Here is a 27,655-nt window from a genome sequence, read left to right on the forward strand (position 1 = left end):
CTGGGGGTAGTGTGCCAGTTGTCCTATGGCAAGGTCCAAGGCATGATGGTGAACGTGGGCCTTGGGGCGTGGTGAGGAAAGAGTTCCGAGTGAGGAGGGGCAGGATTTGAGCGTTCACTGCCGGGTGGTTTCCACATGGAAGCTGAAGCCACAGAGAAGGGGTGAGGGAAGGACAAGGTGCTCAGTGTCTTGGTGGTGGCAGGTCTGAAGGTGAGTTCAGGTGAAATAGCGGATGGCAAATGCCCCCTAGGCGCTGGGGCTTCTGCAGGAGAAAGAAGGAGAAAGGGTTTGGATATGCTGGTGGGAGCGAGGAGGCGGGCTCTCCCACCTGCAGGCTGCTCCCTAGTTGGTGAGTGGGGAGGGAACACCTGTTCCCTGTGGAGGGGAGGCTGGGAAAGTGGACGCCACCAAAGGCCCAGCGGACTCAGGGGGGTGACACAATAGCATGGGGATGAGTTACAAAACTTGTCAATAGTTTTGAAAATCCAACTCTTTGGACGTCCACAGACGCCTGCAGAGAGAGGCACAGAGATGCCTTGTTCAAGGAGGGGTGGCTGCGCCAACTCCTCCAGGACCGGCTCCGGCTTCCCGAACTCAGGGCTCTCACCCTCCGGAGCTGTGGTCGGCCCGGGGCTGCCCAGCCGGAGACCACGCCTCCCGCCTGCCCACAACCACGAGGCGCCCCAGCAGGGCAGCGCCCTTAGCAGGAGGTGCTTTGTGCCCACCTTCTCTCCTTTCTGCGGGGCGGGGGTGATGGGGGACAGTTTTGACTGGGTGGGTGGTTGAGTTCCCTGGGGGACAGCGGAGCCACCAGGCCAAAGGCATCCGAGCCGCCTGAGGAGCTCCTGGAGCCGACCCGCCCTCCGTCTGGGGGGTGATGGGAAAGAGGTAAGCGCTCCCTTGTTTGGGTCCTACATGCGATGCCTGGGGGCGGGGGTGGGGGGGGGGGGAGGAGGAGGGGTCCAAGTTCTGGGTCTGAACTTATGCCAGTCGCACGCTCACTTATTATGCCACCTTCATGGGGTCATGTACGCCACCACTTAGAAACCTACCGTGTTCCCGGCCTCAATCAAGATTCATTAGGAAAATGTGGAAAAGGCTGTCTAATTAAGTTCAGTTTTGCCATGACTTCTTTACTGCCTGCGGGATTAGCCAGCAAAGGTTAGTGGTGAATCCACAGATATTTGAATGGAAAAGAAAAAGGAAAAGAGAGAGACTGAAAAGTACCATGTCACTGTGTTGGTTTTGAGTCACATGTGGGGTGCCAGGTACCCCCTCTGCTTCTGTTTGGGAGAATGGCTTTTAGCATTTCCTTATTTTGGGGCGAATTCCGCTGTTCCCCAAGCAACAAGGAGACACTGCAATATAATTCAAGTCTGGAATTAAACGCACATCAAAGGCGGCTACCAAAAGAAACGTTTTGTCATTGAAACGTGGGGCAGGCCGCCTACACCAAGCATGTCAGACCGGCGGCTGGAGGGCCACATGCCTCGTTTATTTGGTCCGTGTTAGCCTTTGAGGTGGACATGCTTGATCTACACCAAAGCCTTACATTTTATTTATTAAAAAACATGTTTTTATTGGTTTCAGACGGGAAGAAAGAGGGAGGGAGAGAGAATCATCAATCAATCGACTGCCTCGTGCATGTGCCTCACTGGGGATCCAGCCCCTGACTGGGGATGACCTCCTGGTTCATAGGTCAACGCTCAACCACTGAGCCAAGGCCGCCAGGCCAAAGCCTTACATTTTAAAAGGGGGTTACCTTCGCTGCTCAGAAACGGGGTTCGGTGGGAACTGGGGTTGACTAACTCCTGCCAGGACAAACCTGTTTGGCTGCTTCTGTAATGGGCACTTTATGGGGTGGCACCGTGCGGCCTGTGGATGAACACAGCGGGCAGGTTTAACTAGGGTTTCCTTAGATCAGAGACAGAGGGCTAGCCCTCCTTCATAACAAATAACACAGCTGTAAGTGCCTAGAATCGCAGGCGAGAAACAAAGGCGGCCACAGGGAACCCTCCTCGGATCCTCCTCCTAGCTGGCCCGAGAAGACAGTGATTTACTTATAAGGTGGGAAGTGGCGGAGGGGACAGGAGGGAGCAGGAGACTCCGCTAGAAGCCAGGTCCAGAAGGTGAATTAACTTGGGGAGGGGGAGAAGGGAGGTAGAACGGCTTTGTTTCATAGCCTAAATGTTCTCAACTCTTGGTAGCTCCTCACAGGTGGCTGCTTGGTTCTGGTCTGCTGCTCCCAGACCTGCCCTGGGTCCTCCCGCCTTGCACCCAGGAAACCCATGAAATGAACTTTGGGGAAATGCTCTAGCTTTTGCCCATTGAGTATGATGTTGGCTGTGGGTTTGTCATACATGGCCTGATGTTTTTATTCCAAATCTTTATTGTTGAAAGTATTACATATGCTCCCCTTTTCCCCCATTGACCTCCTTTAGCCCGCCTCCATGGCCTTTATTATGTTGAGTTATGATCCGAGTTTTAGCTCACAAATGGGTGCTGGATTTTGTCGAATGCTTTTTCTGCATCTATTGATAGATTATGTGATTATCACATTTATTGACTTGCGAATATTGTACTAGCCTTACATCCCTGGTGTATGATCTTTTTGATGTGTTGCTGGATGCGATTTGCTAATATTTCGTTGAGGATTTTAGCACCCATGTTCATCAGGGATATTGACCTATAAGTTTCTTTGTGTTGTCTTTATCTGGTTTTGGAATTAGGATAATGCTGGCCTTGTTAAAAGAGCTTAGAAGTCTTCCCTCCTCTTGAAGTTTTGGAATAGTTAGAGGAGGTGTTCTTCTTTGAATGTTCGGTAAAACTTGCCTATGAAGCCATCTGGTCCAGGACTTTTGTTTGCTGGGTGTTTTTTGATCACTGCTTCAATTTCATTAGTTGTTATTGGTCTCTCAGGTTTTTTTGATTCTTTCTGATTGAGTTTTGGAAGATGGTATGTTTCTAGGAATTGGTCTTTTGCTCAGGTTGGCGTCCAATTTGTTGGCATATGGTTGTTCATAGTATTTTCTTACAATCCTTTGTATTTCTGTGGTGTCAGTGGTTACTTCACCGCTTTTGTTTCTAATTTATGTATTTGGGTCCTCATTGTTTCTTGATGAGTCTGGCTAAAGTTTCATCAATCTTGTTTATTTTTTTCAAAAGAACCAGCTCTTGGTTTCATTGATCTTTGTTTTTTTTTTTGTTTGTTTGTTTTTTTGTGTGTTTTTTTTTTTTTAGTCTCTATGTCATTTTCTTTCTTTCTTTTTTTTTTATGATGATGAAAAACATATACAATTTTCCATCTTCCCCCCCCCCCATTATAGTTCACATTCAATATTATTCTGTATTAGTTTCAGGTGTACAACATAGTGGTTAGACAATCATATACTTTTCAGAGTGGTCCCCTAATATTTCAAATATCCCCCCTGGCCTGTACATAGCTATTACACTATTATTTTTTTCCCTCCATTGACCTCTCTCCGGCCACTCCCACCCCCCAGCAAATGCCCTCACCCTCTAGTGACTTGTCCATTGGTAATGCTTATGTGCATGCATACAAGTCCTTTGTTTGATCTCTGACTCCTGCTCCCCTGCCTTCCCTCTGAGGTTTGACAGTCAGTTTGATGCTTCTCTGTCTCTGGACCTATTTTTGTTCATCAGTTTATGGTGTTCACTATATTCCACAAATGAATGAGATCATGTGATATTTCTTTTTCTCTGATTGGCTTATTTCCCTTAGCATAATGTTCTCCAGACTCATCCATGCTGTTACAAATGGTAAGAGTTCCTTCTTTTTTACAGCAGCATAGTATTCCATTGGGTAGATGTACCACAGTTTTCTAATCCACTCATCTGCTGATGGGCACTTAGGCTGTTTCCAAATCTTAGCTATTGTAAATTGTGCTGCTATGGACATAGGGGTGCATATATCCTTTCTGATTGGTGTTTCTAGTTTCTTGGGATATATTCCTAGAAGTGGGATCACGGGGTCAAATGGGAGCTCCATTTTTAGTTTTTTGAGGAAACTCCATACTGTTCTTCACAGTGGCTGCACCAGTCTGCATTCCCACCAGCAGTGCACGAGGGTTCCTTTTTCTCCGCATCCTCTCCAGCACTTGTCATTTGTTGATTTAATGATAGCCATTCTGACAGGTGTGAGATGGTACAACATTGTCATTTTGATTTGCATCTCTCAGATGATTAGTGACTTTGAGCATGTTTTCATATGTCTCTTGGCCTTCTGTATGTCCTCTTTTGAAAAGTATCCATTTAGGTCCTTTGCCCATTTTTTGACTGGATTGTTTATCTTCCTTTTGTTAGGTTGTATGAGTTCCCTGTAAATTTTGGCAATTAAACCCTTACCGGAGATAACATTGGCATATACATTCTACCATGCAGTGGGCTTTCTTGTTTTTTTTGTTGATGGTTTCTTTTGCTGTGCAGAAGCTTTTTATTTTAATGTAGTCTCATTTATTTTCTCCTTAGTTTCCATTGCTCTAGGAGCAGTATTGGTAAATATATTGCTATGACAAATGTCTCATACTTTGCTGCCTGTGGTTTGCTCTAAGGTTTTTATGGTTTCCTGTCTTATGTTTAAGTCCTTTATCCATTTTGAGTTTAATTTTGTGTATGGTGTAAGTTGGTGGTCAAGTTTCATTTTTTTTTATTTTTATGTATCTGTCCAATTTTCCCAGCACCATTTATTGAAGAGACTGTCTAGACTCCATTGCATGCTCTTGCCTCCTTTGTCAAATATTAATTGAGCATACTGGCTTGGGTCAATTTCTGGGTTCTCTGATCTGTTCCATTGGTCTATATGTCTGTTCTTGTGCCAGTACCAGGCAGTTTTGAGTATAGTTTGATATCTGGTATTGATATCTCTCCGACTTTGTTCTTTTTCAGGATTGCTGAAGCTACTTGGGGTCTTTATTACATATGAATTTTTGGAGAGTTTGTTCTAGGTCTGTGAAATATTCCATTGGTATTTTAATGGGGATTGCATTGAATCTATATATTGCTTTGGGTAGTATGAACATTTTAATGTTGATTCTTCCAATTCTTGAACACAGTATATTCTTCCATTTGTTTATGTCCTCCTCTATCTCTTTTTTCTTTTATTGATTAAGGTATTACATGTGTGTCCTTTTCCCCCCATTAACCCCCCACCCCACTCCCATTCATGCCCTCACCCCCTGGTGTCTGCGTCCATTGGTTAGGCTTATATGCATGCATACAAGTCATTTGGTTGATCTCTCCCCCTTACCCCCACCCTCCCCAACCTTCCCTCTGAGGTTTGAGCATCTGATCGATGCTTCTGTTTCTGGATCTGTTTTTGTTCATCAGTTTATGTTGTTCATTATATTCCACAAATGAGTGAGATCATGTGATATTTATCTTTCTCTGACTTATCCCTTTCTGTTCATTATTAGTGTATAAAAAAGCCATAGATTTCTGGGTGTTAATTTTGTATCCTGCCACATTGCCGAATTCATTTATTGAGTCTAACCGTTTTTTGATGGTGTCTTTAGGGTTTTCTATGTACAGTATCATGTCATCTGCCAATAATGTATGTCATTTCTTTCTGCTCTAATATTTCCTTCCTCCTACTTACTCTGGGCTTGTTCTTTTTCTGGTTCTTTTAGTTGTAGGGTTAGACTGTTTGAGATTTTTCTTGTTTCTTGAGGTAGACCTGTCATGTGATGAACATCCCTTTCAGGACTTACGCTGAGCCTCATAGATTTTGGGTTGTGTGTTCTTTGCTAGAATACAACTGATCAAGCATAAATGGCCGGCATCCCCAGAAAATTTGCTGAATTGTAAGAACAACCTTGTGGTTTTATTCGTGAAAAGTACAGGGTACCCATCACGAGTGAGAAAACAAGGCTGCTTCCCACCACTCTGACTTCTAGAGGCTAAACCGGGGGAGGCGCTCAGCCCAGGGAACTGAAATCTACACCAGAGTCATCTCACCACAGCCCCACAGGACATGTAACATGCTGAGGACACCCTACTGATGGGACAAAGACCAGCTTTGTCAGCGAGGACATCGGTGGCCCTTCCAGACTAGCCTTAAGTGTTCCATCACGCGTACGCTTTTTCAGTGTCCTCGTTTCATTATGTAAATCACAACGGTAAGTCTTCCTAGCAGCTGAGAGCACAAAAGGTCAGACCACAGCTGTCCACACTGTCACAGCCTCTCCTCAGAGCAGCCTTCAGCACTCTTGTCCCCAGGCCTTCCCCGAGACAGGGGTCACAACACTGATCCACCTCACAGATGTGAGGAGCAACTAACAATCATTAGAACGCGTAAAGCACTTTACAAACATGGAAGTGCTGGTTTGGCATTTGTAGAACCAGGAAACTCACTGCTTGTGCTGCTTGGCAGTTTTGCATTCACACCTCTCCCTGCGTGTGCCCTCCTTGTATAAAGCCTGGAGCTTTCTACTGTGCTTCGTGTAAAAAAAAGAGACGTTTCTCCTCCGAACGGAGCCCAGGTCAATAGGAGTGAAGGTGGGGGTTCCATGAGCTCCCCCATCACTACTTAGAGGGCGGGGGGTAACACAGATACAAAGCAAATGCAAATGAGACAAAGGAGCCTTGCCCCCCAATGTGTGAATTTTGCAAAGCTCTTGAGCGGGCTGACCTTTGTAGCAGGTCACGGGGCCACTGTGGATGGCCTGAGGTTCACTTGAAATAAGCACCCAGATGACCCGGAAACGGAAAGGCGCCCAGAGCTGGGATGGTTCCCTGTCCCTGCAGGTAGGTCACAGGTGAGACCTGAAAGAGCCACGGAGCCAGGCACACACCTGACCCCGGGGGCAGGGCCTGCTCTCCCACAGACACCTCGGCCCAGCACGAAACCAGGACGTTCCAAAGGAAGTAGCAAAGAGCCAGATTTCCTAGGTCTGAAAACCCGTTATGAATGGATGTCTGAGTCTCACCTTTGAAATGAGGGTGTGCAGCTTTTCTGCCCAGCTTCCCCTGGATGCCTGAAAACAGCAGCTAACTGTGGCTCAGAGAGAGGAGCGCTCGGTATATCCTCCTACAGGGTGGCAAGGTTCCTCTGCTTTTTGTGGGACTCGAGCTGATGTGGGGGGCGGGGGGCAGGGCAAACGGTGGCTTCACACCTGGTACAACCAGGATAGAATTATTCACACCCGCCTTTTATTTTACCCCATGACCCTCACTCCAACCACACCCTCCTGATTCCCACAGAACATCACAGCCCAACCTACTCGCTGCCTGCCACCCTGTTCCCTCCCCACCCCAAACCCCATTTCCTCAGGGTCCTCAAAGTGCCCGCTTAGCTCCTAGAGTGTCTGAGGGAGTCAGCACGCTCATTCTAGATGGGTTTGCATTTTTAACTTTATATAAACGGAACGTACTCTTTTCATGTCTGCATTCCCTCATGTAGCATGATTTTTAATCCTCACCTGAGGGTACTTTTCCCAGATTTTTAGGGAGAGTGGGAGACAGGAAAGAGAGAAAGACACACACACATTGATTGGTTGCCTCCTGCACACACCCAGACAGGGGCCAGGAACCTGCAACTTAGGTATGTGCCCTTGACCAGGAATTGGGATCCGCAGGCTGACACTAACCACTGAGTACCAGCCAGGGTGTTTTTGATGTCCTCGCTGACAAAGCTGGTCTGTGTTACTAAGTCCACTGTCCTTGGTAAGTTACCTTTCTACTAGGGGCTGTAGTTAAGAGGGCTCTTCTATAGCATGATTTTAAAACCCACCCATCTCTCTATATGCATATTATACACCCATACACTACATCAACAGTTCATGCCGTCTTATTGCTGAGTAGTATTTCTTCACATGGATGTGTTTGCTTGTATATATAGCCACCTTTTCATAGACATCGGAGTAGTTTCCAGGTTTTGGCTATTTGGAATAAAGCTATTAATAGATATTCAATTACAGATTGTTGCATGAGCATATTGTATAAATACTTGGGAGTGGCAGGGCTATTCATGATTGGTATGTTTGTGATTCAGCTTTTCAAAGTGCTTGGACCATTATTCATACCGTAAGTGGAGGAGACCTCTAACTGCTTTACATCCTCAGCACATGTGGACTTTGCAGGTTATCTTAGCCACAGTAATGGATGTGTAAGGGTAACTCACTGTAGTATTCATTTGTTTCTGAGGACTGAGGTAAGCATCTTTTCATGGGCTTTTGGTCATTTATGTATCTTCTTTTGACCAATTCTAATACTGCATTCTTATCAGTACACTGAAAATCACAGAACACTACCTTGAGAAATTAAAGAACTAAATAAAGAGATAAAACTTCTTGTGGATTGGAAGACTCAATATGGTTTAGATGCCAATTCTTCCCAAATTGGTCAAAAGATCTAATACAATCCAAAATTCCAGCAGGTATTTGTATTTATAAGCTGATTCTAAAATGTATGTGGCCCTGGCTTGTGTGGCCTAGCTGGCTGAATGCTGACCCGTGCTCCGAAAGGTCGCAGGTTCGATTCCTGGTCAGGCACACATTCAGGTTTTGGGTTAACCCTGTCAGGTGTGCACAGGAGGCAGCCGAGCAATGTCTCTGATTTAATCAGCACAAACACATAAATGCAAAGGATCTTGAATTATCAGAGCAACTTTATGGCACTATTTTTACAAATTTTTTATCCCCCCAAAATACATATAAATGGAAACCTGCTCTTCAAATGCAGGGGGAGGCCTTTGCCTGTAATTTAGTATTACATTATAAAACATTCTGATGTAAAAATCAACATGCAGCTCTTACACACTATACACACACAATATATTTGTAAGTAGTTATGAACTTTCTACTTACACACATTCCCTTAGTAGAAAGTTAGAAAACTGGGCAATTCCCATGCTTTCCAGCCTTGGGAAGATAAATATAACCTCTCTGAATGTTTTTAAAGATGAAACATGTAAATGACACAACTTATTTAGACATGTACATACTAGAGTAAAGCACATAAATGACAGTGTTTCTCAAAGAGATAACATTTGAACAGTGGTCGGCAAACTCATTAGTCAACAGAGCCAAATATCAACAGTACAACAATTGAAATTTCTTTTGAGAGCCAAATTTTTTAAACTATATAGGTTGGTACATTGCAATTAACTTAATTAGGGTACTAAGCTGGCCTTTGCTAAAAATTCAAGGGGCCAAAGAGTTTGCCGACCACTGCATTTGAATAAAAATGTGAAGTTGAACAGATAAGATGAATGACACTGTTATGTCCACGCTCCATGGGGAAATCAGAATTCTCTCACTAGAAACAGATCCATGCCCATCCCAGCCACCTGTGACGCCAGCACCCGCTGGCAGCAGCCTTGATCTTCCTGTATTCACCTGCCTAAGCAGGCTTCATAAGGCATCTGTTTAAGTCCAACAGTCAATAATAAGGGCAAATGAGAAATCCCCATTCCCCCAAAAAGAAGTGTAAAATCTACTTCTGTGACTCCAGAGTTCAACCAGGTCAAAGCTCTGATGAAAGGCCATTTGTCAACTTCTTTTCCTAAGTCCCAACTCCCTGCCATATAGACAGACACACATTATACATACAGGGCACTAATCACCCAGAAGCCTGGCCAGGCGTCTCAGCTTGACTGCACTTTAGTTAGAAACAACTAATTTATTAAGAGAAGGATAAGCAATTAGCAAGTAGGATATTTCTATATACAGAAATAACCTGTAAGAGTTAGTTTAAGACACTGCGGACAGGTCACGAGAATTCTTTAAAAAGATATTAGCTTGTAAGAACACATAATGACTAACTTCAGAATGCAATGGGTATTTAATTTTAAAGGGTGCCTTTAACATTTATGTAAAACATTTCTTTGTACTTGTTCAATAGAAACTCATCTGGCCACTGGGTAAAGCTGGCAATAAAACCTCTGGTCCGTAACGTGTTAAGGAGGCCGCTCTAGATCATTCCCATGGTCCTTTCGGCTCTCCATGACTCTGCATTGTGGGCAGAGGACATTCAACTGTGCACCTGTCCCAGCCGGAGAACGCAGGGTCACAATCTGCCAGGGCAGAGATAAGATGCTCTTTAAACGTTAATTTGAACTCTAGGGAAACACACACCTAGTTAAAAATTTCTTTGCTTTCTGCTAGAATATAAGGGAGCAACTCCTGAAAGGCCCAACCTTCGAGGTACAGAAGATTTCAAACTACTCATCGGTCAAGTCCAAGAAATGGAGCCCACAGGCAAAGCAGGGCCACATCCTGGGATCCTCGGCAGCACGGGAAGCTCTTTTTTGGCTCCTTGTGAGTTGACTTGGCCTCTAATGCTGCTTAGTTTAGAAGTCCTTTTTAAAAAAGTAGATCAGTTCTAGGTCAGTGTTAAAATCAGCTTCTCCCTCTTTTTCCTCTTCCTCTTCTTCTCTTCCAAGTGGCTGGTCGCATCAGCGAAAAACATAACTTCACTTTTTGCCTCGCACTCCCTCTTGAGATAGTTCAGACCCGCCAGGTTGAAGCCGATAACATCCTAGGGCGGAAGACGAGAAAGGTGAAACTTGTCTCACTTGAGCTCAGTACCTTACGTATCAGCACGTGAGTCCGGGGCCAGTAAGCCTCAGGCCTTGTTTTCCTATTCCTACCAGCTCCAGCCAAGCTAATCCCAAATACAGACCATGTCTGCTCAATACCACCCAAGACAGGCCCAGCGCCCTGGGCTACTTCTAAGTCACACACTAGGGTCTCCCCCTCACTGCTGGAGCTCTGCAAACACACTTACCCGGACTTGGCTGACTTTTGAAACAGTTGTTTCCTTTAATTTTTCAATCACTGGCACAAGCATTTGGTTGCTAGTGATCTGCCCAAAGTGAATCCTAACAGAGAAAGAAAACAGCCACATTTTGAAGAGGGATAGTGGGCTGGCTCTACTTACCCCTTCCACAGATTGCAAAGCAAAAACCCTTTTGACGGCATCATGGGAACATAGAGACGTCTCTAGTAAAAAAGCGAAAGGAATTTCTTCCCTACTATTCAGTTCTATCTGATAACAATTTAAAGACACTGTCCCAGACCCTACCATAGGTTCAAACCCAGACCTGGAGTACCCAGACACCCTTGATGAGCACAGGCTCCTTCAACCCCACTCACCCTCGCCTTCGACTGTGACCTGCCATCTCTACCTGTGAGGGAACTGGTACCCACGTACAACCCTGGGATATGCTGGCATTCAGGGTGTTTCTTTTAGAAAGAGTAATCCTGATTCAACAGCACATACGCCACAGCAACAAGAAATTATTAGTAATACTGTTAAGTCCTTACAACTTGCCCCAAATTCTAAATATGACAACAGAACAATGTAAATATATTATTCTTCTTCCACTAATATCCAAAAAGAATGGAGGGCTAAGAATCATGAAAACAGGCCAATTCACCAACTTCACTAAACATACCTGTTTCTTTGAACTACTTGGTATTGGCTGACCAGTTTTTATTTTGTCCTCCTAAGAGCATTTTAAGGAATGTCCAATTTGCCTCTCTCCGTGTTCTAACAGCTCGAAACAGAGGGACAGAAAGTGGGAGATACAATAATACATTCTTAAGCCTTTGTAAATAGTCCTCTCAATTACGTATGAACAATTCCTCATATTTGAGAATATAATTAATGAACATATTTTCCGATTTAGTTTCTTGTATGTCCTTTTGCATCTGTACCTCTACAGACGGGAAATAAACCCACTCTTCCTGAACAGGCTGTAGGAAGACAAGACGAACCATTAACTTAAACTTACAAATGAGGCAAACTGATCAGACCCAGGCTGTTGGGCTGCAGCCTGGAGACCCTCGCCCGATGAAGCTTCCCGAGCAGCGTTAACCTCACGGTACTTGTTTTAAGGGCAAACTGGTTCTGACTATCCCAAGGACAAGGGGTAATTCACGCCAGGCAGCACTGAGGTTCTGTAACAGTCCCTGAAACCCAAACATCCGGGTTCTTCATCCCGAGGTGGTGACAGCTTCAGCGAAGGTCTACTGGAGCAGCTGTGCTGAGTAGACAGGGTCTGCCCTGGGAAAGGAGTTACCTGAGGAGGAAGAAGAGGCACCTACACAGAAGTTCAACGTCAGAGCCCAGCTGGATGAAGTCATTGAAGAGCTTCAGGATGTCCGGGACGTAGGAGAAAGGCAGCACCAGGAGCGACTCCTCCAGCTCACTGAGGAAGACAGCGTCACACTGCTTAGCGCAGCCATCTGCAATCTTTCCTCGACTCTTTTTTCCCACTGCTCTTAATAGACCTTACCCATTTAGAGTTAAATTCAATATTCTAGATGATTCTCTCTTTTCAACGTTTTGTTTTTTATATTTAATATTTTAGTCTATTGGATGCATTTTGGTCCATGGCACGGCAGGAGAATCTAACTTCTCCAAAGCCTACTGTTGACTATTCCATCTTTACATGACACTTCTCTTACCATTTATTGAGTCCTTATAACAACAGTCTGTTTGAGGCCTTCTGTTTTGATGATCAATTGATTCTGACGACAACCCTGTACTATTTAGATTTTGCCAATTTACAGGTTTTTGTTGTTTTTATATCTAATACCTCCCCCTTGTTGTTCTGGTTTTGTCTGTTTTACCTTTCCTGAACTAATTCTAGCATTATTTCAGCAATTCCAAGAGGATTGCAAGTGGAATCACAAAACTGTAAGTTAAAGAAAAACAGTATCTTTGAAGGCTCCCTTACTCAGGTGGCTCCTGTTTACTCCTTGTAAGGGACACATTTAGACACTGTAGCTCAAGCTCACAAATACACATTACTCCAAAAATATACGACAAAAGACATAGAAATTATTAAAAACCAGTAAGGGCTAACAAATACAATATTTTAACTTCATCAATAATCAAGAGATAAAAATCACCTTCAGAAAAACGACAGATTTCTATGTAAAGGTGTTCACTGAAGCAATATTGATAATAACAAAAGACATGCAAACTCCAATAGTAATTATTTGTACAATAGTAATTATTTGTACAATAGTAATTATTTGTACAATAGTAATTATTTGTACAATAGAATATTTTGAACTAATTCAATGATTTGTTTTTGAAGAACAAGAATACTGGCAAACGCTCAAGAATATTCTGTGAAAAAGGACAGGATACAAAATTGTATGCACGATGGTTCTAACGGTGTATGTGCACAGGAAGTAAGCCGAAGCAGCACACTACAAGAAATGTTAACTGCTGCTACGACTGAATTACATAGATCAAGCATGTCAAACTCAAAGGCTAACACGGGCCAAATAAACAGGCATGCGGCCCATGAGTTTGACATGCTTGATATAGATGATTTCATTACCTACAATATAAAGTAATACTACCCTTCCTTTGTCCTTGAAAGTAGAGCCTTTCCTCTACTTCAAAAAGATTACAGTAAATTACTTTCCATCAAAATTTTGACGCAGTTAACCATCAATTATAATTTCTCCTTATCTCATGTTTAGATACACAATAAATGTCAGCTGACCAGTGATAACTGTGCCCTGAGACGCACCTTGACTTGATTCCTTTAAAAATCTCCAACACGTAAGCTGAAGGCTGCAAAGGAAGGACAAAGGCATCAGTGACAGTCTTGACTGGTTTCTACTGAATCTCTAGTTTCCTAAAACCCAGGATCCTCTCTCTCATGAGACAGTGTACTGAAATGGCAGGACGTGCATGGACCCAGTGTTAGTCAGCTCTGCCACTTACCAACTATGTTACCTGTAGCTCTGAGGCCAGTTTCCTGTCTGTAAAAGGAAGATGCCCTGACCCACAGGACTGTTGTGAGGAAGGAGACATGCAAGTCGAGTTCTAAGGAGCTGGACATTGTTGGTAGCTTGCACTGCGCATTACTCTCCCCCTCCCTCCTGTATCTGATTTATGCCAACTTCTCCTCCCACGCCTTGAATTTCAAAGTTCATTCAGATGAACAGAATCTTCAGAGAGCTTTGGACACGAAACATAAGCACTAGAAAACTGAAGAATGCCAGGTCAGTCCAACCAAAAAGAATGACCTGGAAGTTACACTAAACTGGTCCTTTATAAATTCAAACTAATAGAGGACACCACCCTTCAGGAGGGATTTTTAACGACAAAGTATTACCTCTTCCCTCACCCCTGAGAGTAACCTCTGACTGACCAAAGGGAGACTTAGATGTTGTACTCACAGAGACATTGCCGTAAGCCATCAGGATGGGGTTGGTGGGGAGAGGAACCTAAGAAGAAAATTATTAAATCCAGTCATTAAAAAATGGGACTTTGATAGTGCTTGTCACAGGCAGGGAGATAATAGTATTTACATTTCTAGAAGAGAAAACAGCGACCCTAAAAATGGAAAGACTGAGTGTAATGAAGCAGGAGGCCTTTCAGTTTCGATAGCACTTACGAGTGAGTTTGGGCAACAGGTTTCCCCAGAAATCTGACATGGGTACCCTGCCTCCGAACCAAAGTAGGAGCGTGAGTGTCTACCCAATGCAACAGTCTCACTTTGCTCGCCTTCCCGTTTGTTAAGACCAAGCATCCCCCACCCCCCACTTCCTCAATTCGCTCTTTCTAATGTTTGAATGAGAAGGAATTCTGTTACGTTTCTCTCATTTCTGACCTGAGTTATTAAGTCCTGAACAATGGTTTCCCTCTCAGGAACTCTCTACCTATAAATGTCCCCAGAGCGAAATGCGATGGGCTATCTTACCTCTTTCCCTGCAGCTTTACAAATGGCTTTGTGTTCTCTCATTTTTGCACTTTCTTCTCGGTACAGTTCAACAGCCTCCATGATCCTCTCGGCCTACACAGACGGGGACAAAGGACAGAAGTCACCACGGAGGACAGAAGTCTCACCACGACACACTCCTCCACCCCAGAACACTGCACCTGGAGGGCCTGACCCCGTTTAATAAAGATGTGCCAACAGAGGCAAACTGCATGCAAAGGCATCTTTGGTTCTTCTTTTCTTTTTATTTCTAGGGAGGGGCTAAGTGTTCTGGACTGCGGTAAGAATCGACGTGGACACCTGGGAAGGGCAGCTGCCAGGAACGGCTGAAAGGCGCTACTTTCAGGAGACCAAGCTCTCCTTTCTAGAAAGCAGGTTTTGATCTCCCTATAAATTTAATCAACTTTTTTTTTTTTGCCACAAAAGACTATTTGGTTGATAAAGACTTTTAGTAAAAAGTCAGGTCCTGCCAAAACCGGTTTGGCTCAGTGGATAGAGCATCAGCCTGCGGACTGAAGGGTCCCGGGTTCGATTCCGGTCAAGGGCATGTGCCTGGGTTGCGGGCACATCCCCAGTGGGAGGTGTGCAGGAGGCAGCTGATCGATGTTTCTCTCTCATCAATGTTTCTAGCTCTCTATCCCTCTTCCTTCCTCTCTGTAAAAAAATCAATAAAATATATTAAAAAAAAAAAAAAAAAAAAAGTCAGGTCCTATGAAAAAATGAGGTACTACATTCTATATCAACTTACTGCTTTGACTGTTTCAATAGTTTTCTTTCCAGTAAAGTAATTTTCTCCTTGAGTCTCCCCTGGAACCTGCCAGAAAACAAAGAGATCCTTGAATAATACTGTTGACAACCATTAAAGATCCAATAAGTTAACCTACTATCCCTGAAAGAACAGGCACTATGGTTTCATAACAACAACACTGGTCATTAGCTGCCACTCAGGACTGAGACAGGGCCAGACACCATGTTGAGTATTTTACATTATCATAAGAATACCTTTTTCTACAAATGTTTTAAAATAACGCCCAATTTCTCAATTTCCCCCCGACTTTAATTTTTGTTCTATAGTGAAATAATTCCCTGAAGTCTCCTTAAAAAAGCCAGAATACAGTTGACTGAAAGGACTATTCAGAGTCTGTCTCACCTCAGCTGGTGGTGACCTTGGCATCTGGCCCCAATTCTAATTCCCTCAGAAATTCTTGAAATTAGGCTAAATTCCAGTAAGATAATTACAGGCACAATCCCAGGATCCCAAGTTTACTTACTGCTGGTTGGTCTTCTTTGGCCACACTCTCCTCATATTCTGCTTCCCTTTGCTGCAAGAGATAGACAGAAATTAATATGAAGGAAAAAAACATGGTCTCTATGCAAAATGAAATGAGAATTGAGACAGCGAGGAGCTGCTTCTTTAAGTTCCATCCCTGTGGCCTCGTCTCTGCCTGGCGGCTGAACGGTGGCAGTCGTCATGGGAACATCCCCGACCTCAGGCGGTCCTTGGACTTGCACTGCCTGAGGGGTGACTGCACCAGACAGAGAACTGGGGTGGGGACAGCGTGTCAGACACCCACCAGCACATTTGTAACCAGGCCTACGTCCTTACCATTTCCCTCTCCTCCTCAAGAATAAGAGGCTCCCTTGTTCTTTCCCAAAGTCTGAGAGATTTGTCATGGGACGATGACACGACGTAGTCTCCATTGGGGCTTACAGCCAAGCACCATATCTCCTGGTGGTGGCCCTGGAGAGAGGAAAAACAAACCCCAAACCGGAGTCAGAATGTCATTCACAGACTGCTACCTGCTCACATTAGGGGAGCCAGCACTCAGTCTTCAAAGTACTTCAGTCCCGAGCAAGCACGCAGGTGAGTTACCTCCAGAGTCTGTATGTGCTCAAAGTTGTCCGCGTCCCACTGCTTGATCTTCCGGTCCTTCCCGGCGGTGAAGAAGAGGTGAGACTTGGGGACAAACTGTAGGTACATCACACTGAAGGCGAGAAGAGTATTCAAATGTCACCTAAGTCCACGTTATTAAAAGAGTCTTACAGCCCACAGCCCTAGCTGGTTTGGCTCAGTGGATAGAGCCTTGGCCTGAGAACTAATGGGTCCCGGGTTCAATTCCAGTCAAGGGCACATGCCCGGGTTGCGGGCTGGATCCCCAGTAGAGGCGTGCGGAAGGCAGCTGATCAATGATTCTCCTCATTGATGTTTCTATCTCTCTCTCCCTCTCCCTTCCTCTCTGAAATCAATAAAAAAAATATATTTTAAAAAGTCTTACATCAATAGCTTTTGAATAGCTAGTTCTAGAGTGTCTTATTTGTACATGAGAATTTTAAATGTATGATGATCTGAGACACTAAATGTAGACACACGCTCAAGGGAAATGGTACAGGTGACGCAAAGGGAGGTCTCTGAAAAGACTGTGCCCACCTGTCATCGTGTGCAAAGAGAGACTTGTGGCAGTCCCCGAAGTCCAAACCCCAGATTTTCACATTCCTGTCGGCAGAGCCCGTTGCTATCAGTGCTCCATCCTACGAGGAAGAGAGGAAACACATCACTTCAACTTGATCATTCAACACTCTGTAAAGCAGAGAAAGACAAGCTACCAGAACATTTAACCCATTCTCTCCAAAACATGAAAATCAATGCCATTTCTCTACCAAGAGCACCTACTTTGCCTTTATCCACAAATCTACTTAAGAGCATGTTAAGCAAAAGCGTCAATGTTTCTGCATGGCTACAGAGCTGTGTTGTGCCTTGATGGAGATTGTCTGTTGACCTGTTAAGTAGGTAGAAAAAAGAATCTCTAATCTGCCACAGAATTTGGGGGAAGAGAGGGAGAGAGAGGGAAAGAATGAGGCCAGGAAAGAATCTACCAGAAGGTTGTCACCTAGTCTTTTATCCCATGTTCCCTATCATATTTCTCTCCTTTTCCTATTTCAATGCCTAGTTCAAATGGCTGTTAACAAGAAAATCGGAAGTATTTTTCAGCACCAACTTGTCCTGTTAACGAGCTGATCGCTCAAGCACAGGCCCATGCCTTTCATACCGACTGGATGTTGTTTTTAAGTACGTATCGCCACCCCTAATCACAACTAGACATTGCAGACAGGATTTGGTGGAGAGACTAAAAGTTTACACAGCGGAAAATACCGTGGATCTCCACATAGAAAGCTAAGGCCCATCTTCCTTACCTGCTTTCAAAGCAAAGGGGGTGCTTTTTAAAGTCTTCCATATGTTAGGATGCTCTATCAATTATAGTATTTTACACAAAATATTATCTGAGGAATCCACAACAGGGAGCTAGTTATGAGGATTAATTTGTGAAAATATTCTAAAAACATTAAAGTAATGTGTGTATATAAGAAGTATGATTAAAATATATATTAGTTTGCTTTTGGGTGTGGAGGAAGATATACAACAGAATGAAAAAATAAATATTCTAAAATGACCCATCAAGCCAAGAACTAAGAAAATGCTTTAGAAAAATAACTTGTTACTGAGATACTATTTAAACTTTACTTACATAAGAGATGTCCATGCATATAACAGGCAGTTTGTGTCCATACAGTGAGAGGAAAAACTAAACATTAAAAAAAATATATATATAAATATTTCATGTTTGTCTATAAAATACAGACATAATTTATTACATGTTAATCTAAAATACAACTCCAAAATCCAATGCTAACACTGTCTGGGTCGCCTTGTGTGTTTATTCTCAAAAGCAAACCACTGACGACAGCCTGCACCCGTCTCCCTTCAGACCCAGCATGCCCTTGCCAAGGACATGGCAGCCCAGTGGAGCCGGGAGGCCCCGGAAGCCTCCTGCCTCCCTTGAACAGAGCAGAGATGGTCTCTGGATCTCTCAGCTGGAGAGACCCTGGGGCACTTATTTCATACCATTCCCAGGTTCAACGCAGTCCTACCAACTCTGCGGGTAGGGCCCAATAAACTGTGTTAAAGCAACACCAAGACCCGGTGTAAAGCCAAGTGTGGAATCCCTGCCCAGGACACCCAGCGATGCCCTTGAAACTACTGGCTAGGACAGGATTTTCTGAACATACACAATAGAACTTGCTTTAAACAAAAGTTATAAACCAGAGGATTCTTTTAAAACTCTGGCTTTCCTGGGGCACCTACAATGTTTGATCCACATACACGTTTTTAGAAATATGTTCCTGCTGGGCAGTCAAGGCCACTTCTTTTTCTTCTTCTTTTTTAAATATATTTTTATTGATTTCAGAGAGGAAGGGAGAGGGAGAGAGAGATAAACATCAATGATGAGAGAGAATCATCGAGAGGCTGCCTCCTGCACGCCGCCCACTGGGGCTCGAGCCTGCAACCCAGGCATGTGCCCTGACTGGGAATCGAACCGTGACCTCCTGGTTCATAGGTCGACACTCAACCACTGAGCCACACTGGCTGGGCACAAGGCCACTTCTTTACGATCTCCACCCAGGCCAGTCAGAAAGGAAGAAAGGCATGACCACGGTACCTTTAAGGTGTCGACATAGAAAATCTTCACAGTGCAGTCCAGCAAAGACACAGCCAACAGGTTCTGATGGGGCGAGTACCTGACACTCAGAACGTCTTCATCCAGCTGCAGGGTTCGGGTCTGCTTCACAGAAAGCCTAGCATCACAGAAGTCACCCAGAAAAATAATGAGTACCTTACAAAGGCAGACGAAAATGCCAAAAAACTCTGGAGCTCAACAGAAATACTCAAAAAAGTCCATTCAGTGAGTCCCCACTTTCAGTCCAAGAAATGGAGGAAAATAAAAAATGTCTACTCACCTCTTCTGGGTACTATTTTCATCTTTCACCAACTCAAAATCCCAGAACTTGACAGACTTATCGGCACCACCTGTCACAAAGCCACGCTGAAAACCAAATGACATCCCAATTAAAAAGAATTTTAGCACAGAAACCTGGATAAGACACCAAAACAGTAAGTATAAAGACCATTTGTCTCCAATGGCATGAGATAAGAACTAAATGTGGTTTCTAACTCCTTCACTTAGGGGCTGCTGCTACAGACCGTATTTGAGAATTCCTAGCGACACTAAAGACAGATGACAACTAGTGCAAAGTCCTAGTCATACTTCCGTTCGGCATCAGGAGGAACAGGAGGAAAGACGCAGTGAGCGTTGGGGGCTTGTGCTCCACCTCAGAAGGCAACAGTCTAAGGAATCTGCTACTAAGTAGCAAAGCAGTTCCACAGATAAACAGACAGGATCATCTAATAAGTTTGTTCACAGTATTCACCTAAGAGCATAAATGTATCCCTACAATATCTCTGCTTAAAATATGTTAAAAATCACTTTCCAATATCAAGACAATTAGCCTCGTCCCATTGCAGGGCTGGTGTAGTGTCCAGAACACAGAGGTAAAAACAATCTCAAGCATCTGGTCGGCCAATTCAGGGATTTGTAACAGGAAACAACTTTACAGAGACGCTTACTGTTGCCGTGGTTATAAAAGACCACCTAGTTTACAAACTCATCACAGAAATAACAATAAACTGCATAATGGATGTGAAAGTATTTTGGAAAAGACAGACCTCTGTACAAATGCAAGATGGTATAACCATTTAAAATTTACATGCTGCTACATTCTGACTCAAACAGCATTACCCACTCTAAAATCCAGATTCAGTTTTTTCCAAAAATGTCTACATTCAATGAATGAAGGTTCACCACCATTCAGAATATGCAAATGAATGGGCCACAATCTCTTAAGATACTTGCAAGTAATACCTCACAATGTTCTGAGCCACTGCACCCTCATGGAGGGTGACGCCTCTAAGCCCACTGTGAATTACTCAAAAGGGCCAACTTATCTGCTAGAACACTAGACTTACAGTCACAGATGAAGGGACTAAAAGGGGAGAAGAGCCTACTCTACCCTCTGCACTGCGCTGCCCAAGGAACTGTCCTCTTAAGAAGTAACATAAACCACTGGCAGAAAACCATGTAGGCAAGGACTGTGATGCCATGTAACTGATGACTGAGAGCAGCTGAACAAGGACTCATTTCACAATGACATATAGGACATCACACAGGAAATCGAAAGATCAGACAAAACATGCTTTCTTTAGAGAAACCCTGAGAGAAATCTATCAGGCAGCAGGGAAACCTGACGGAAGAAATGGGAAATGCAGCAGAGTCCTGAAGTCCAGATGTGAACATCTGTACGTTACCTGGTCTGGAGAGAGAGACATGGACCACAGAGCCCCGTCGTGGGCGTCCACGGTCTCCAGCAGGGTCCCCGAGGCCAAGTCATACAGCTGCAGCCGTCCTGTCTATGGGAGACAGAACGAGCACACCTCTGAGGAGCACACCCACTACTTCCACCTAGGCGGGGCAGGAAAGACTTCACCGCTGAGCAGCAACGCTGCGGCCACTGCTTGGAAATGGACTCCACGTCCATGCTCTGCACTCCTACCCGAATCAACGCGATGAACCCCCGCTGACGTGTGGAGTTAACCCTGGCAGGGTGGCTATTCCTGTAGTACTCCTGCCATTGTCATTGGTTCCCCATCTTCAAAAGGTAAACATCATGGCCACAGGCAAATCAGAATAAACCTAACAGCAAATGGCAAACCTGGAAACCCTTAAAGTTTAATCAGTCCTGTAAGTGGACTACGTCTGTGGTAACTGGCTTAACCAACCCTTCCCCATCTAGCTTTGGTTTCCTCTCTACCCTGCACTGACAATCTACCTGCTAGGGTGAGCAATGAACCTTAAAAATACCATAGCAGCTTAGAAAACATCGGCCACGCTTGCTAGGACCCTGTGTAAGCCACGGCCATGGTGCCAGCACGGACCACACACAGGGGCAAAATCTGCTCTGAGCTTCTGCAGGCCAGTGGGAAGAGCACGAGGTGGAGACTGGAGTCCCAGGGCTGCCTCTTTCCAACTCAGTGAGTGTTGGTGAAGCATCTTTATGGGCCCGTTTTGTCAATCTGTAAAAGCCCACCTTTCTACTCTGTTGTGGGGATTCAATGAGATAATGTACATTATCTGCATAGCACAGAGGCTGGGCTAGGGATCCTATTTTAGTCATACAGGTAGCCTTGCAAAATGGTCTTCCAACAGCAAATGGCAGATGAATATTTGTTAGAAGAATGAAAAATGAGGGAGGCTTTTAATTGAATTTAATGCTCTTTCCCTGACAATGACCCCACACTCTCTCCAGCTTGTTTTTCACTTTGTGCTGGGCAAAGGCTATCCACTGTGTTACACAGGTTTTCTAATAAAATAATCATGCACACACGGCCCTGGTTTACGGAGATAAAAATGACAAATACTTGCAAAGCACTTTTCAAAACATTCCATAGACCTTACTCCATTTATTCTCACTCCCACTCATCATTTCTACTTAAGTTACCAGCGCTTACTAGTAGCATGCTGTGAGCCAGTCTCTGTGCTAAGTGCTTTGCATGCTGGGAGGTAGGTTATTTACATCGTTTTGCATGAGAAAACCCAGGCTTACAGGGTTAAGTAACTTGCCCAAGGCCTCATAGCCAGTGAGTGGAAGGGCTGGTGGGATTCAAACTGAGGTTCATCTGGGGGGAAAGCTGTCAGAAGCAAGCCTCATTATCCCATTATAGAGATAAGGAAACTCTAAGAGAAGTTAGGGGACTTGCTCCAAATTACCCATTTCTTAAGGGAGAGATTCCGACTCCAGATCCACATCTGCTCATTCCCGCATGGTGTCCTCCAATCTGATGAGCAGCTGGGAATGAGGCCTTGGTCAGGTTTTTACTGAAGCTTCTATTGCCAAACATGAAGCTAGGTACTTAATGTATTTATCATTAGTCTTCTCAAAACACAACTACATACGTGCTCAAAAAGATGCACAAAAGCTGGTCACCAAAATAGTTAGTGACAGTTATCACAGGGTCGTGACTTTGTCTTCCTCATAACTGACATAAAGTTTGATTTCTTAGAAACAAACAAAACAAAACCCTCAAAAAAACAAAACCTTCAAAACAGGGACAATGAACACCCTCATGTTATCCAGCTCTAACACACTTCCACTATGCTAAAAAAGAAGCCAGGTTTCTCAAACGCCTTTAAGAATACGAGTAGGATAGACACCAAAATCCAAGAAAAAAATCTCGATTTACCTTTGTTCCGATGACCACCTGCCTATCACCAGGTACGAAGAATGAGCAAAGCGCATATTCGCAGGTCATTGTGCGGATACACTGCAGTGTAGACCTGTGAGAAAGAAGGCGGAACATAATATAAACCTGTTTGTGAAGAGAATCTGCCTCTCCACCTTAGAGGTCAGGGTGTGTGTTCAATGCACACTTAGCCACACAAAGCGATCAACGTGAGAGAGGACAAAGCCCGAAGAACCCTTGGCTCAGACCCAACTGCAGTCAAAGGAGAAAAGCTTGTTTTCATCGCAGGAGCCTCTTCATCTTAGACAACAGCAGGCAGAAAAAGCATCTGCTGGCGTAGAGACCCCACCTGCCACTACACGGAAGTGAGCTCAGGATTGCAAGTCAAGTTAGCTTATTTCTATCTATCCCTCCATAAACATTGGACCATAAACATTCATCCACTCAACAAATGTATATAAATGCCCACTTCATTCATCAAACATTTACCGAGGGCCAGGATCTCGTGAAGCTTAGCATTCTTTAGGAATGAGACAGATAAATGTTGGTAGCAGGTGCTATGGAGAAACACAAAGCTGGGGGAGGGGGGGAGTATGTGTGCAGAGTGCAAGGGTGGGGGAGGGTAGCAGGACTGCCCTTTGATGAGAAGGTGGAGAAAGCCTGTGTAGAGGAACAGGGGAAGGTGGTTCCAGGCAGAAAGAACAGGGAGCACAGAAGCCATGACACAGGCATGTTCTTGTGTTGAAGGGAGAACAAAAAGGCCAGTGAGGCTCCAGGGGAGCAGATGGGGCAGCAGTGAGAGATGAGGTCTGGAAGGGCTTTGGCTTCAAGTTGGCATAAGATGGAGCTATTGGAAGTGACATAACTCCCACTAAGACTGCCGTGGCTGCTGTGTTGAGAATGGACTATGGGGAGACCAATCAGGAAGCTATTTCAACAGAGGAGAGATGATGATGGTGTGAATCGGGTGCAGGCAGGGCAGGTGCTGAGGTGGCTGGATTTGGGTACATTTTGAAGGTAAAGGTTTTGTTAATGAACTGGACATGGGATATGAGAGAGAATCAAGAATGGCTATAAGGATTTGGGGCCAGAACAACTGGAAGGAAGTAATTATGTACTCAGATGGGCAAGTCTGTAAGAAGCGGGTGGGAAAATTGTTGAAGAAATGAAGATCACAAGTCTGGTTCGGGACATATAAAAATTTGAAATGCTTACTAGACATCGAAGTAGTGACACAAACAAAGCATTTGGATAAATGGGCCTGATGGGGAGGGAGAGGCTAAGGCTAGAGATATAAACGTCTGTGTCACCAGCACAGAAAAGTTGTGACTGGAGGTCACATAGAGTGGACACAGAAAAGGTCCAAAGACTCCCCCACGAAGCATTCCAACACGAAAGGTAAGAAGGATCCAGAAAAGACTCAGAAAAAAACAGTCAGAAGAGGAAGTAATAAAATCAAAGAAAGTATTTCAAAGAGGAGAAAGTGATCAATTCAAGGAGAGAGTGTCAAATGCAGCTCACAGGTCACTGCGTTTGGAAACAAGATGTCTGATGTGGTGACAAGAGCGGTTTGGTGGCATGGTGAGGGTAAAGCCTCATGGAGACAGATGCAGACAGCATGGAGACGAGAAATCAGACAGGGAGCTGACAGGGAGCTGAATAGAGAGAGGAGGATGAGACAGGGTTATTACTTCTTTTTTAAGACGGGAGGTAGTACAGCCCATCTGTATGCTGATGGTATGGACGATGGAAAGGGAAACTGATGATGCAGGAGGAGGAAAACTGCGGGAAAGGAGATGAGAAACTCACACACAAATGATGATTAATTTTGTTAGAAGCCCCAACACAACACTGTGAGGAAGGACAGGTTGTGTGGAGATAGATACAGCTATGTGGCAGGTGTAATGGGCACATATGAACGTTTTCTAGAAGTTTCCACTTTTCCAGTGAAGTAGGAAGCAAGGTCACCAGCTTAAAGGTGCTTGAGAAAAGGTGTGAATGAGTCACCTAGCAAAGCGAGGAGTGAAGCAGTATACTGAATTTAATAAGTAGGCAGTATGTTTGTTTCTCTCCAGCCAAGTTCAGCTACAAGCTTCATACATGGAACAAGTTTGAATTTTTTTTGCACGAAACAAAAAGGCAACTTTTCCTAAACCCCACAGACATACACTCAAAAAACACTGAAGATACATTTGGATGGAACTGTCTTTAAGGCCTTAAGAAACTAAAAACTAACCATGGAGAGTATTAAGAACTATTCAAAGGGAAGAAAACGCTGCTGGATAAAGCTCCCAAAGATCATTTCACAAACCTGTTCCAAATCTTAATGGAGTCGGCTGCCGCGGAAAGGACAGCGATATTGTCCGAGCTGAAGGACAAAGTCCGCACGTCACTGCGATGGCCCCCAAGGGTGACCCTGCTCGTTCTCACAGGCTGAGGTGCAGGCGCTGACGGGCTCAGTGAATATAGTTCCACCAAGTTGTTCTGCAGCAGGAATACAGCCTTTAACTCTCCTTGCGGTGAGAGGATCAGGTCAAAGGATCTGCATGTGGAAATATTCATAAACGTCTCAGCTCAAACCTCAGCTCCCACGGTTAACTGTTTCTAGGACAAAGGCTTTGAAGCGTCCTCAATCTATACGAGTGTGAACAAGTGTAAAGGATTTTACAAGTAAGAGAAGTCTGAGTATTGCATACTAGTTGAGTACAGGCTTTTAAGAAATCTGGGCTTTATCACTGGACCTGGCATATATGTTGTTCTTGTGTATCTTTTGTCAGTGACCTTAAATCCTTTCGGCATATGAAGGATACATTTTTCTTTTAAACTGGCAGCAGGAAAGAATAGTAACCAAACAGATAAAAGGTAAAACTAATATGACATGACGTGTAAGCGTGCACGCTATGAGGGAGCGGGAGCTAAGAGTGACACAGGCATCCCATGATCACTGTCTCCAAGTACACAATTCGTACAGACTGCTTACAAATATGACCAAGCCAATACAAAGCTGCCACTCACTGTTCCTACAACACTGCAGGAACCCCTCAGGTACTTCACACACTGCGTGCGTACTCACTTGATTTTGGCAGACGTTTTGATGTTTGTCACCCGCTGGATTTCATCTTGCAGAGTCATTTCAACGCTGACTTCAAGGTCTTCCTCCTCCCCTTTGCCAGAGTTCAATCTAGAGGGAAACAAACTCATGCTACCACTTTTCCAGCAGCTTTGCTACCAGTTGAGTCAGGCCTGGCTCTGAGACTCACAGCCTGCATGCTCATGGGGAGGCACATACCATACAGGATGACTGTGAGAACTACAAGTGTAGTTAGTGGATGGAGAAAAGCTCTGTGCACAGCAGTGTCACAAATGTAAAGTATTACTGCATTTAAGGGGTTCTCTCAAAAAATGGGCTCACCCTAGCTGGTTTGGCTCAGTGGATAGAGCATCAGCATGTGGGCTAAAGGGTCTGGGTTCGATTCCAGTCAAGGGCACGTGCCTGGGTTACAGGCTTGATTCCCAGGTGGGGGCGTGTAGGAGGCAGCCAACTAATGATCCTCTCTCATCACTGATGTTTCTATCTTCCTCTCCCTTCTTCTCTGAAATCAATAAAAATATTTTTTTAAAAAATGGGGGACGGGGGGAGAGCTCTGAATGCAAGAGCCCATACAATTTCTTAGGACAAGTCTCTGTTATTTGAACTATTCCACTAAAATGTTTCTGGTAAATTTTTCTAACTTCAGGACATTTTAGAAAATCCATTAACCTGGATTTTTTAAAAATTCAACCCAATCATGTCAGATAAACCAGAGATCTCAAAAGAGTTGCCAGGTCAGATGACTTTTTATTTCGAGACGTGGTAAGTTTCAACCATTCAGGAACCAATTTCTATGACTATAATGTCCTATTTCAGGGTTATACAGCCTCCATACTTCAGTTACATGCCTGTCCAACCAACCTTCCTTCTCACAGTCCCACAGGTGAGCATCATGCAACCCGCTTCCTTCTGTACAGGCTGCTGTCACTGAAGACACAGGGCTGCCCTCCGGGAATTTAAGGCATTTAGAAGTGATTTTTAAAAATCTGTCTACCTCGGTGTGGCTGAGTTCAAGACTGGAATACAACAGTTAAAAAGCTGTACTAAAGAGTAGAAATGTAAACTTGGACTACCAGCATGCCTCAACATCTAGCTTTTAACAGTCATTGGAGATAAATATTTCCTTAACCCAGTTTTTCTATGGCTACTACGTGGGCCCACCCAGGATACCTGACTATTAGTAAGTATTAGGGAAACACACCTGGCTTTCTTTCTGGCCTTCTTCATCTTCTTATCCATTTTCTTCTGAATCTCCTCTCTGGAGAGGATGCAGAACACTTCCAGCACAGAATCAGTTCCCTAGAAAGACAAAAGGCTGACTGAGTCCAGGATGGGCAATTTGTCAGCTAGCGTTTTCTCAGTAAGAACTAAACCCATTTCCTTTCCTTCCCTTACTAGTTGTATCACCTTGGACAACTTAATCTCTCTGGGTTCACTGTCTCAGCTGTGAAGGGGGAACACCACCTCCTACTCAGAGCACTGCTCTGAACACTAAGTAAGAGCTAATGCTGTGAGACTGCTTAGGAAAGCAAGCATGTAATAAATGGTTGCTCGTAAGAACATAACAGCCATTATTAATGTGGTGGCTGACAGAAGCTTGGGATTATAGGTCCACACAGTATCATCATGATTTTTAGCATGACCAAAGAAAACTTCATCTCCACACAGACTATGAAAGAACAGGTCTCTGAAAGGAACGCCTAGTCCTTGTTACTTCCTCCTGAGA

The 27,655-nt window shown here is 44.3% G+C and overlaps 1 protein-coding gene across 2 annotated transcripts in view; it reads right to left on the reverse strand.

Annotated features, from left to right (window-relative positions):
- Window positions 1–8,559: 8,559 nt before the first annotated feature.
- WDR3 (WD repeat domain 3) overlaps window positions 8,560–27,655 on the reverse strand; it is a 32,072-nt gene continuing 12,976 nt past the window's right edge. Inside the window, exons 9-27 of one of the 2 annotated variants that reach the window (XM_080647432.1) lie at window positions 27,131–27,228; window positions 25,912–26,019; window positions 25,150–25,380; window positions 22,839–22,932; window positions 20,907–21,008; window positions 19,502–19,587; window positions 19,204–19,339; window positions 18,232–18,288; window positions 17,136–17,236; window positions 16,581–16,692; window positions 16,314–16,448; window positions 15,979–16,029; window positions 15,456–15,521; window positions 14,690–14,782; window positions 14,166–14,213; window positions 13,511–13,554; window positions 12,041–12,169; window positions 10,744–10,837; window positions 8,560–10,494 (exon numbers count right to left, since the gene is read on the reverse strand). In XM_080647432.1, coding sequence (XP_080503558.1) covers window positions 10,339–10,494; window positions 10,744–10,837; window positions 12,041–12,169; window positions 13,511–13,554; window positions 14,166–14,213; window positions 14,690–14,782; window positions 15,456–15,521; window positions 15,979–16,029; window positions 16,314–16,448; window positions 16,581–16,692; window positions 17,136–17,236; window positions 18,232–18,288; window positions 19,204–19,339; window positions 19,502–19,587; window positions 20,907–21,008; window positions 22,839–22,932; window positions 25,150–25,380; window positions 25,912–26,019; window positions 27,131–27,228 — 1,941 coding nt within the window. In that variant the 3' untranslated portion in view covers window positions 8,560–10,338. The remainder of the gene's footprint in view (window positions 10,495–10,743; window positions 10,838–12,040; window positions 12,170–13,510; window positions 13,555–14,165; window positions 14,214–14,689; window positions 14,783–15,455; window positions 15,522–15,978; window positions 16,030–16,313; window positions 16,449–16,580; window positions 16,693–17,135; window positions 17,237–18,231; window positions 18,289–19,203; window positions 19,340–19,501; window positions 19,588–20,906; window positions 21,009–22,838; window positions 22,933–25,149; window positions 25,381–25,911; window positions 26,020–27,130; window positions 27,229–27,655) is intronic. The other variant, XM_080647433.1, reaches the window with a different exon arrangement.

This window comes from Plecotus auritus, assembly GCF_963455305.1.
Source record: "Plecotus auritus genome assembly, chromosome: 12".
NCBI lineage: Eukaryota > Metazoa > Chordata > Mammalia > Chiroptera > Vespertilionidae > Plecotus > Plecotus auritus.